The following is a 12903-nucleotide window of genomic DNA, read 5'->3' as shown; positions in this document are numbered from 1 at the left end:
GCCTTGTCAGTTGACATTATAAGTCCTCTGAAGGGAAGTGCTGCTACTCTAAAAGGGTTCACACAAAGTTTACTGGATTAAATCCAAGTAGGGGTCACACACAAACTGGAGAATGTCTGTCTCATTGTCTGATTCTAACTAACAGGAGATTTCTCTCTAATTAATAAGCTAAGCCACTTCGATTGCTGCTGTTACTGAAGAGTAACTGTGTTTGGGAGCTCTGAATGATTTATGATGGCTGAAGATGTCTGTCAGCAAGATCGCGTAGATGGATGGGAATTATTTGACTTGCACGAGTTTGATTAGTGTCTCTACACATTTAAATCTTGGGTATAAATTGATTGGTGTTCAAAGTGTAAAATTCTTGCGTCACATCTGTCAGTGTCAGTTTAGCTGTAAATACAAGTCTAAATCAAGGGGCTAATTCCATCAGTTTAGGCCTAAACCATTTTTGTCATTTTAACCCTTGTCATAGTGAATCACACTTTACATTGTGCCTTTGTTTTGTCTCTTTCAGTGGTTATGAATTTGATTATGATTACTACAGAGATGATTTCTACAATAGGTATGTATGCATTTATTTACAGTTGTTGAAACCCTTAATCTGATTGCACACAATTTTAAATATTTAAGGATACTTGTCGAGTAAATGAGCTAAAAATGACCATAAAGAGTTGTAAATCCATGGGATGTGTATCAGATCTGCATCATGTGCTTCAGATCTTAAAGTGACAGCAGCCTAATAAACCTGCTGCTGTCTGTCATTAATGTAAATCACAGAACAAAACACAAAGAGAAAATCACTCACTGCTCTTGACTTAACTTTTGATTTAATAAGGATTAATCTATATTTAAAATTTATGCAGTGAAGACTGTGAAGTGTTTGACTGTAACTTTATTCAATTTCTGTATATTTCCTACCGGTTAGATCAAATATTTAAAATGTATAATACGGTCTTTATGTTGTTTCTACATTCATTTGGAGATTAACTTATTACAATATAAAAATATATTAAAAATGTTAATGTTAGGTGCAATTACGTGGTTACGAATTTGATTGATTAATAGATCTGATTTCTACAATAGGTATGTATGCATTTATTTGCAGTTGTTGAAACCCTTAATCTAATTACACACATTTTGAAACGCTCAGATCCTTCAAACCTATAAAAAGATGCTTACAAAGAAATTCAAGTAATTAAATATGACATTCACAGAAAATCAATAATCTTATTTATCTTAAACACCTACAGTTTGTCCTTGAAAAGAAATCCATTAGCATTGAGTAAATGGAGCTCATCTTTAATTTCTAAGAAGCCCCTTTTTATTTTTTCGCCCGTTTCCTTCTTATGATCTTTTATTAGCAGAGACATTTACTAAATGTCAGCTGGGTGGAGAGCTGTGAATATCCAGGAGAGATTGATGGCAGAGCAAGGGCATGTGCCTTTGTTTGACATTTTCCTGTACCTCCTTTCTTTTCTGTAAATTCTTTTGAAAGATTCGCCTGCCTTCATGATGAATTTCAAAAGTAGCTCTGCTAATTGCAGGGAAACCAGGAGTCAGGAACTTAAAAACCTTTTAAGATGCCATATAATTCCAAATCAAAAGGCTGGTTTTGAGTGGTAATGATGTTATGGCGTCTTTTGTAAACTCTGCACATCTTCTTTGGTTCTTTTAACCGGTTAGGCTCTTTGACTATCACGGACGGGTGGCTCCTCCTCCGAGGGCAGTGATCCCGCTGAAGCGTTCGCGAGTGGTACTTCCATCCACTCGACGCGGGAAGAGTTCCTTCCCCGTTAAAACCTCCTCTGCTTCTTCCTCAAGACCTCCATCTTCATCATCGTCCTTCTCCTCTGGGATGAAATGTAAGCCATTAAAAAATCTCACAATTGTCCAGAAAATGTATTAATTTATCAAAATGCAGTATATGGTCTTATTTTTTATTTATTTATTATAAATAATTCCATAGAATTAAATATTTGACTGCAATTCATTCATAATTTAATTTAGTAAACACTAGGGGTGTGACGAGATCTTGAAAAATTGTCATAAATGCCACTTGACTTGGTATTTTGTTGTCTAATGCAATGACATTCATGCATTTTCATACTTCTACTGCAAAAAGACATCAGTAATACACTGCATGTTGCAGAAATCGCTCCCACAGATCCACAATGTGCTTTACACCATTAAATTACTGACCTCTGGCATTGGCACACTGTGTGAATTCCATGAGCTTTATTCTTCATTGCTGGTTTATAGTCTGGAACATTTTGGTCAGTAGCCCTCCCTTACAGGTTACACAAAGTGAAACAGACTTTTTCTTATTTCATGGGAGCAGAAATCAAGAACGTATTGATTTTTGTAACCAAAGAGCATTCTAAGACTGGGGCTTACGGCCATCTGAAATGCTGCTTTAATTCTGACTGGGATACGAGCCAAACGGCAAGACAGAAGATCATGCATTTGTGTTTGTAAATTAGAATTCATAACACTAATTCAGATTTTATCTCTAACCCACAAGTAGCAGCTTTCACAGCATCTGTCAGCATCCCGCCTTCTCCTCGGAGCGGGGCTCAGAAGTCGAGATTAGCTGTGGTGCGTGACACTAATGCTCTTAGCTGTAGTGCTGTGGTCTCTGGGGGCTTTTCTTATAGCCAGAAATATCCATAGCATGCACACAAAAGTGCCACTGTTTACCTTAATCTGCATTTCACTGGAGTTCTCCCTTCTCTTCACAGCACAAACTGGAGATTAGCTTTATACAACACCAAAATAGCATTTCATTTGGCTCGAAAAGTTTACTTTGGCTGTTTTGCTCAAAACAACTGCTGATGAAAATGCAGTCTTTAAGATCAGTGATGCAGACTTTAAGATTTTTTTTTATTTTTTTTTATTCTGTCACCAGAAAACACAATTCTATATAGTAGAGGATATCTGAAATTTGTTGCAACTTCTGCAATTTTCATCACCCTTAAACTAGTGTGACATGAATAGCAAAACCTGCTTCATCTGCCTGTGCAGGGGCGTAGTTTGTGGGGGGGTTAGGGGGGAGATAACCCCCCCAATATTTAAATCTATGCATTACAACCCCCCCAATATTTATACCATGATCACATGAAAAATATGCTGAATAATTTTTCAACCCCCCCAATGTTCAAACCAAATCTACGCCCTTGTGCCTGTGAAATAATTTTGGGAAATTTAACTGTAATGTAATGTAACTGTGACTTGCTGTACTCTAAATATTTTAAACAGGATTTGCTAATTCTATTATGCATGAAGCTTTTGTGGCCTCCTATTAATACCACAAGCCTTTTTACTTTTTAATTTGTCACTCTATAAGGACCATTTAAAATGAACTCATGGCAAAAAGGTGATTTATAAAAAAAAACTTGGTGACCAGTTACACAATCTAAGATATAGTAAAGACAGGGGCATGAAAATAGTTGAAGTCTCGTCTGCTCATCAAAGCTGAGTTTATTTGATTTAAAAATACAGTAAAGACAGTAATATTGTGAAATATTATTACAATTTAAAATAAGTTTTCTATTTTAATACATTATCAAATGTAATCTATTCCTGTGATGCAAAGCTGAATTTTCAGCAGCCATTAAGCCAGTCTTCAGGGTCACATGACCTTCAGAAATCATCTTTTTTCTTCTTAAGTGTTCACTTATTTACCAGTAGCCATGGCAAAAACATGACTGGAATCTTATTTCAGAAAAGTTATTATAATTTAAGAGGGCTTAGAACTTGTGCCAACTAGCCCCGGTCTCCTTTTCCCTTACATTTATATACATTTTAATCTAGAATCTTGCTGCATTTAATGTAGCCTATACTGCAAGCCACACATCCTCTAAATTATTCCAAAGTAAACAGCTTAAAACAAGGGATAAAGAGTAAGTTAACTCATCTGTCAAAAACAAAATGATGCTCCTCTAGTTTGTGTTTCATAGGTTGCCCGGATTAAAACTCCTTCGGAATTCACATTTGCAACTCAAAGGCAGTTTTTGGACATGTTGTATGTGGAGTTTTGAAACCATTTAAATGGTTGCACGCAGACGCGTTCATTGAATTTCAGTAGATACGACTCTTCGTCAACTAAACGCCTACACACGCAGAGCTTTCTGCCTCAGGCGGGTGATGGCAGGTGACACCATTTTGTGAGGTGGAGGAAAAGCTGGCAGCGGTGTGACAGCAGTGCTGGGTCACGCTGTGTTATCAGGGCTGAAGGCGGTGACGGCAAAGCGACAAGCTTCAGCTTTCTCAAGGAGAGGAACGGCTTGAAAAATACAGACTAATGAATTGTTCAACAAAGCATTTATATGTATCCTGGAGCTCCAATTATCATGAAGAAACCGGTCTGTCCGTGTCAAGAACGGCCTCGAAAGGTTTTCATAGAGGTCCATTTAACCCATGCTGCATTTTCTGGTGTCATTCAGTATATTAAAACAGTAACTTATGTTTTAGAAACAAGATTTCCAGACACTTTTCATGAATGAAGCAACGTATTTGAACAGATCCTTTGCATTATTGATTCATACAGACTCATACTTATTTTTTTCCTCGAATCATTCAGTGACTCACTCATAAAGATATTTAGTTTTTTCGTTCATTAATGAATCAGTGATTTTAAATAATCATATATTTTTCTGATCTTTCGTTCATGAATGAATTAGCGTTTTTTTTTTTACGAATCACTTGAAAGATTCAAGGACTCACTCATAAAGTTGTTTCGTTTGTAAATGAATCAACGTATTTGAACAGACAGCTTGAATGTAGGCTCATGCAAATAAAGTCACTTGTTTAGTTCCTGAATGAATTGGCATTTTCAAATGAATCACTTGATTGAATGATTCAAATGTAAGACATTCACTTTAAGTTCCTGAATGAATAGTTGTTTTTTAACTAATCTGTTGGAATCATTATGGAAATGATCCGGCTGCATCTGTGTTATTGAATGTCAGTAGATCACGCGCAAAACTTAACACTCCCATCGGCGCTTTCATGGAATTGCACTCTCGTTCTAATTCGCCCTGTTTAGTAAACCTGGCCCTTAGCATGTAAAACAGATCTACAGAAGGTGAGGTTTTGGGCTGATTTCTAACCACCTGAAAGCAGAACATTCCACCTAAGTAGCTCTGAAAGATGTCAAGAACCATTTCCATATTTTAAACTGATCCTGCATTGGATACCATTTGCTGCCCTTTTTCTAGCCTATTTGGGCTTTCAGTTACCACCAAGTTCATTCTGGTTTGCTCAGAGCGGCCTGCTGATTTTAAATGTTTATTAGATTCGATGTGTGCTCAATGGTGTAGTCATCTGAGGGAGATTAATCTGGCAGCTGCCAGATGAAAAAAAAAGCAGTGGAATATTTAAAGCACAGAGCATTTACAGAAATTAGCAGCATGAATTAAGCTAGCAGACATTGAGCAGAGACTTTTCATCCCATATTAAAGCAGGGCTCAGTAATTTCGGGATTTCTTCGCTGTATTCTCGCTTTTTGCTCGCAGGTTTCTTTCTAGAGCTCCCCCTACAGCTTCGGAATAGATATTTGACAACACTGTTGTAAAAACTCGTTGGCGATTCTCAGACACCAGAGGCTAGTAGATCAACGACATCAAAGCAGATGGGACATTCTTTAAAATGTCTTCTTCATTCGGGTTCGAACAGCGTGAGGGAGCGCAATAATGACAGCATTTTAGCAGATTTCTTTTGGCCGTAAAGCAATTCGTTACATCGCGAGACCTGATATTACGCGATACTTCCTGACGCGGTGGCCGGCGGCCCGCCAGCTCAAAGTTGCAAGTGCGGATTTTCCGCTCACGGGCACCAGGGGGGTGCGAAACGACCACCATTCAACCCGAAATAAGTAATATAACCATTCCAGTGACTCCGAAGCTGTTCAGTTAAGGTAAAAAAGTTACTTAGTTCACCTTTAATTGTATAGAGAGTCTTTCAGGGTGACCAGGGGTGAATGTCTTGCTCATGAGCACAGTGTCATAATGCAAGCTTGTAAACTGTCTAGTTCATCTTTAGGACTGAACTACAACTTAAGTGTTAGCAGACCAGATCTGTAGCCAGGTGAAGACAAACATCTCCATGAATACTGTACTTTTGCAATATGTATACTGTATATTTATGTATAGTTTCCCTATGCATGGAATGTTCTGTGTAATTATAGCCATTTAACCTCGTTCTCAGTCTCATTAACACATTTTTAGAACATCACATACATGTAATGGAGTAAATATCACTTTAAGCAAATAAGCAAAACATTTTAATGTAAAAGCGGGTGCAGCCATTTTTTTTTTTTTTTTTTGCCTTTTTTTCCCATCACATATTTTAGTAATCATAAATTAAGTATTATTCGAAAACTTAAACGCTCAAAATTCATCCTGCTAAAACTCTTTTGAAAATGAACATTGCATTACCAGGGAAATGGTGCTTTAAAACGCCATCCATTTTTTGTGATACCAACTTCAAATTTGGAACACAACTTGGATAGACATATGGATTTCATTTTTTTCTAGACATTTTAGAGTCCAGATTATTTTGTAAAATTATATATTTTGAATACAATAAAAACCTTAAATTTAGTACATTTGCTTTACAGTACACCTAAACTTCTGTACATTTTCAAGCTGATATCAATAATCTACTGAGTGTCTTCTTCAAAAATAGACCTGTGTTCTTAAGCATTCATGAATTACAACCATGTAAGTTCAGATCTAAAAAGGGGATGACAGTAAAGAAACTAATATGCAATAAACAGTATGCAATGAACAGCATGATAATATTGCATTGCAAATGAACTCTTACTGAGTCCGCTAACAGAAGAAACAAGCATCACACTTATTTGTATTTGCTTCAGGCTGCAAACAGTTCTTGTTAGGTTTTATTGACTGATAAAAGCAGCATCTATGAAAACGCATGGAGAAACATGATCTTTCTTGTATTGGCCGATATTAACCAGCGTGTCTGAATGAGATAAGAATTAATTAAAAACAGCAAGACAGGGAATTCTTTAAACTCTTAGTTTAGAACCAGCAGGCCTGAACAAGTTTTCTGACATTATCTGTAGTGATAAAATCATGAACATGGTTGCACTGTTATCTCCTCAAATCATGTGTTTATTGCATTTTCTTCTCCAGCAGTGAAAACTGATCAACTCCAGACTATCAAACGTGAACTGACTCAGATCAAGACGAAGATCGACTCTCTTCTGGGCCGCCTGGAGAAGATCGAGAAACAGCAGAGATCTGAGTGCGGTGAGTCAGACAGAGAGCTGTAGGAGAGCAGAAATAAAATCCAGTCCTGCAGGACAGGGTTGCAAACATCGGCTGTAAAGGGAGAAATATTGGGAGTGCATATACGCTATCTATCTCTGTGACAGGCGAGGAGACAGCAGCCAATTTGTCATAACTGTTATAAAGCCAATCTTGCACTGTTTTACTATAGCAAATCCCATTTCACCATGTTCACCAGTAGATGAGAGCGCTGTTTTCATCCACTGGGGAACGGCAGTCTCGGATTCAAGAGTCAAACTTTAGGTCTATTCCATGGCCTTGGTTTAAGATTAAAGACACAGTTCACCCAAAAATTACTATTCTTTCATCATTTACTCGAACTCATGTCATTCCAAACCCGTATGACTGACTTTCTTCTGTTTCTTCTACCATTATAAAACCCTATGGCCAAACACTGATCAACAAAACACTGTTGTACATCTGACTGTCATGTCATCTGACTGATGGTTTTATATATTTTTTAAAAGGTATTTTAGGATAATTTGTCCCTCTTCAGATTGTGGTACATGTTGTTTTACTGTGAAATCTTTAATGGTCTTTATAAAAAATAACTTCAATTGTTTGTAATATTTCAAGATGATCACTTACTGGACTGAAGCAACTAAAGTTTACTTGATTTGTCTAAAAATGAGGTATGGATAATCAAGTTAAAATGTATCAAATTTTACGTTTGATGAAAAGTTCATCTAAAATGCAGAGCTTTGATCATAAAACTAAGCATTTAAATATCATCTTAAGACACATTATTGGGAGCGATATAGAGTGACAACTGATATTTATATGCCTTTTATGCAAGTTTTCTGCTAAACTGCTATAAAGATCTAATTTACATTACAAGCTATCAGAATTTCATCGTACTTTTTGGCCATATAAATATCAACAATTGCACCAAATTGCACATGTTTGTGTCTCTGAATAACTGGGGAGAAACTGGGGTGTTTTTTCTTTTTCCTCGAGTGTGAGTGCCATATTCTCTTATATCATCCTATATAGGCCATAAAAGCCTGATTTATCAAATATTTTTTTAATATGTTGTCTAAAGGTTCAGTAAACTGTTCTATTTAAAAGATATATATATATATAGCTTTACAGGGTTAATGCATCATATTTGCATACAAGTCAAACTAAGAAAGTCAAACGGGTTTAGAATGACATGAGGGTGAAAAATAAAAAAAAATTTTGCTCGCATTATGTTTGCTATTTGTGATATAAATCATAATCGTCACAAATATCCGTGTCTTTTCTTCAGAGCCTCATAGGAAATATGAGGAGAACTGTGACTCTTTGCATGAGGAGTCGATATCAGAGACGGCGGACAACTCCGGAGAGGAGGGAGGAGAGGGAGCGTTGGATGCGGAGGCGGGAGAAATGACAGATGGTGGCGAGGATGACTACGATGAAGAAGGCAGCACTGATCTGGTACGTTCGCCCCCGCGGGCCTCGCTGGCAGCCGCGGGTCTGAAAAGCCATGTTGAAGCTAATTCTGCAGATTTATTCATCGTTGCGGACATGAGAGACGCGGGGTTGGGAGAGCAGAAGCTGACAGGGTTCCGCTGGGCTGCTTCGAGCTCTCTTACCCCTCACCTGTCACGCTCCGTAATTAAAACAGAGTCAGAACCTCTGGAGACACTGTGGTCCAGCAGCAAAGTCAATTTAAGATTTAGGATGTACTTCCCACTGAGGAGACAGGCAGACTGTATTTTAATGAGCTCTTCCATTTTCTTAAACTGTGGAAATGAGAGGGAAACCTCAAGGCGAACTCCCGCTGGAAAGATTCCCAATGGCTTGTTACCCACATTTCAGGTCAGACTGTGAAATCCAACACTGCTGGGTTTAGTAGATACCCAAACAATACACATAGAAATTAGCTAGACTTTTAAAAGAAGAGGTCATAGGATTGTTTGAATGTTATGATGAATGTTAGTATTGAGCAAGTAAATCTCAAGGTCTTTTGAGAGCCGGAGCTGCTCTTTCTCAGTAGATGAATCATTCTGCTCTTCTGATACCATGCAGCTTTTATTGATATTCATTTGTCTGTCTGAAAAAGTATGGGCTGTTAGATGATGTGAATGAGTTGGATATATTATCTAACAAAGAATTAGGTTTATATAATTTCATGGACCATCTGAGACATTTTGCACACAAAATCAGTTGGACACCATTATTTTAATATATTTTTAAAATGTAATTGATCCCTGTGTTGGCAAAGCCGAATTTTACTCCAGTCTTCAGTCACTTGGTCCTTCAGAAATCATTCTAATATGCTTATTTGCTGCTCAAGAAACATTTATTATTATTATTATTATTATTATTATTATTATCATCATCATCATGTGTTATGCTTATGTTGTGATGCTTAATATTTTTGTGGAAAACATTTTTTTTCTCAGGATTCTTTGATGGATTGAAAGTAAAAAAAAAAATTTTACAAAAGATTTTAATTTCAAATAAATGCTATGTATATATGTCTATAAGTATGTATTTATATTCTAGAAGTCATGATGCACAGTTTTATTGGGACTATAAAAGTGCATTTCTAATTTGAGAGTTCAGATTTTGCTGTGCTAATCGGTATTCCTGAACTGATTTCTTTTTTGTGTTTCAGATGGAGAATCATGTGTCTGATATTGACAATTGAAGGCAAGTTGATTTATATCCTCTGTATTTTATCTCATAGATGTGTGTAAATCCTTTTATACAGTAGATATTCTTTGTTTCATCAATGCATTTATCCATTTTCATGGTGATTGAATAAATCATATTGATCACAGAATGCAGTGCAAATACAGTCTTGTTTTTAGAGTTCTGCATCCAGAGAGGAAATCAACTCTTCATTGAACAGAAGACATGAAACTCTGTGAAGACGTACGTCCCTTCTCTAAGAGGCCATGAAGACTCTGGATTGGCTGATTAGACGCAGGGCACATATTTGGACAAGTTTAGCATCTGCTAGTCACAACTGCTGTTTTTCATTTAATAATGTTGGCACATTCAATCATATTTTACTTTTACAGTATATGTGCAAATCAAATAAGTTCATTTTTAAGTTCGTTATGCAAACACTAAAGTTTGATTTATTATTATTATTTTATTTTTTTAAATTTCAAGGATAATTTTCCTTGAGCAAAGATTTTTACAGTCTGTGTGTGGAAAATGAGCCTTAAATGTCCGAAAAATGTAACATGGCATTTTTGAAACCTTCAGTATTAACAGAGAATTTAAGTAATTCTAGAATTTAAAATATGAGGTCTGGCAATGAACATGTTGCATTAGAACACCAGCCAAAACTTTTTTGTGTCTGCTTGATTTTATTTATTTATAAAAAAAAAATTTTTTTTGTTTTTTTTTTGGCAACTGCATTCCCAAATTTTCTCTCTCATACACACTCGTACTTATTTCCTAGCCAATGTATGCTTTCTGAAAATGTTTTCTGTGTAATATTTGATTGTGTAATTCTTCTCCATGGATCAAAATATATTTTTGATTCCCAGACTCCACTAAAAGTCAAGTATTTGGTTTAATGAAAGTTTTAGCTCCGTACTGCCACATTAGTTTTATCAGACTCAAACTTCTACACATCAGTGTGACTGAAATATTGTCAGACCACTTTAACTCGAAAAAAGGAATTATGTCTTAATGTGTCATAATTTGTAATGATACTGTAAAGATGATATTGTGTGTACATTGTCACTGTATTTTGTTTTTATCATGCATAGCTGTGTGTAATTCAGAGCGACATGTAGTAGTCACATTGTTTCCGTTCTCTATGATGTCATTCGGTATGGAGTGTGTCATAATGAACTCTATTTTTGTATGGCAGATTTACAGAAAAAGCTTCAAATATTCATATTTGTTCTGCTGACATTTTCATTCTGCTACTGTACATAATTTATTTGTTTAAATAAGAGTGTGGAACTGTATGTGTATAGCTTAAAAAAAGAAAAAGATTGATGGAAAATGGATCCAATCCACTGGAAAAAGGTGATGATTTTTTTCTATATTTTGAAATTGGTGTCATGTTTGGGAGAAAAACTATTCTATACCAGTCTAGGTCACTGATGACATCTCAGAGGCCTAGAAATATAATTGAATTAATTCATATTGTATAGAAATGTAAACTATTTGTAAAGATATTTTTATGATTGGCATGTTAATTAATGTATTTTCAGTTCATTGTCTGGCTATAGGCTTTGTGGTATAGGAACAGACTGCCATTACAATCACTATATAAAAATTGCGAAAAATTATTTTCTTTCTATATTTGTTGTGGAGCAGAAGTGAATGCAATATTTCAGCTATAAGGTCAGCCTAAAATGCACTGGTTTTAAGAATAAAAGAAAAACATTTACTGGCATTCTAAGGCTATTCATGTGACAATTAATTTGGCTGTGATTTTGTAGTCATAACAGACACTAGAATATTTATTAAATTATTATCACTTACAGCCTTGAATTGCCACATTTGAGTATCATTAAAGGTGAAGTGTATAATTTCTATGACACTAGTGGCATCTAGTGGAATTATAAAAAATAAATGATATTTTTCAAACGCCCCTTTCGCACATCGCGCCTCCCCCAACATCCAACATATTAGAAATACTTTTAGCTGTGTTGCTATGTGTCATGAGTAGAAACTATTGAGTAGGCTAAAGGCCTGTTCACACCAGCAACGATAAATAAAAAGATAACCATAACAATAACTATTATCTAACTATTACTCGCTTTAAATGCTCAAGCTCGTTACAGCAGGATTGATTCTGATTGGCTGTCAAAAGTTTTCATCAGTGTTCATCGTCATGAAAGTGATTCCAATTATATTGTTTCTATGGGCTGTTATTGTTATAGCTGTGGTGTGAACTCTGCTATTCTTTATTATCGAGAACGATTTTTAGAACTATATCTTGTTATCTTTACACAGTAGCTATCATCCTTGGTGTTAACGGGCCTTAACACTTAACAGCAAGCGTCTCGCTTATATAAACCAGGGTTCACCAATCTCGGTCCTGGAGGGCCGCTGTCCTGCAGAGTTTAGCTCCAACCCCAATTAAACACACCTGAACCAGCTAATCAAGGTCTCACTAGGCATACTAGAAACTTTCAAACAGGTGTGTTGGAGCTGGTTGGAGCTAAACTCTGCAGGGACAGCGGCCCTCCAGGACCGAGATTGGTGAACCCTGATATAAACAAAGTGCTGCATACTTAAGGCAAAAAGCAATATGTGACCTAAGTAGTATGTCTGAAATCACAGTTCTCATAAAAGAGTTGGCAAAAGTACCCGGATGACCTACTACTTTTTTATGTATGTGTAATATATATATATATATATATATATATATATATATATATTAATATGAATCGCTATTTTTCCTAAAATGAATCGCCACTTTTTCAAAATGAATCACTACTTTTCCTAAAAAGAATCGCTACTTTTCCAAAAAAAGAATCGCTACTTTTCCAAAAAGAATCGCTACTTTTTTCAAAAATCACTACTTTTTTCAAAAATCGTTACTTTTCCTAAAATAAATCACTACTTTTTCAAAATGAATCGCTACTTGAAAAAAAAGAGAATCGCTACTTTTCCTAAAAAGAAT

The 12903-nt window shown here is 35.9% G+C and overlaps 1 protein-coding gene across 8 annotated transcripts in view; it reads left to right on the top strand.

Annotated features, from left to right (window-relative positions):
* The window catches only part of LOC311075851 (RALY RNA binding protein like), a gene marked incomplete at its 5' end in the record, with an annotated part of 121692 nt that extends 110025 nt beyond the window's left edge, over positions 1-11667 (top strand). For 3 of the 8 annotated variants that reach the window (XM_084103494.1, XM_084103493.1, XM_084103495.1), the window contains 6 exons: positions 518-565; positions 1687-1865; positions 7158-7274; positions 8563-8732; positions 9919-9953; positions 10115-11667. In XM_084103494.1, coding sequence (XP_083959620.1) covers positions 518-565; positions 1687-1865; positions 7158-7274; positions 8563-8732; positions 9919-9951 — 547 coding nt within the window. In that variant the 3' untranslated portion in view covers positions 9952-9953; positions 10115-11667. Of the gene's footprint in view, positions 1-517; positions 566-1686; positions 1866-7157; positions 7275-8562; positions 8733-9918; positions 9954-10084 lie in introns of all 8 variants that reach the window. The other 5 variants (XM_084103490.1, XM_084103491.1, XM_084103492.1 and 2 more) reach the window with 5 other exon arrangements.
* Positions 11668-12903: the final 1236 nt, after the last annotated feature.

The sequence above is a fragment of the Abramis brama genome (assembly GCF_963993115.1).
Source record: "Abramis brama genome assembly, chromosome: 24".
NCBI classification, from domain to species: Eukaryota; Metazoa; Chordata; class Actinopteri; order Cypriniformes; family Leuciscidae; genus Abramis; species Abramis brama.
The sequence above is the reverse complement of the archived record's forward strand: the minus strand, read 5'-3'. Positions and strand labels throughout refer to the sequence as shown.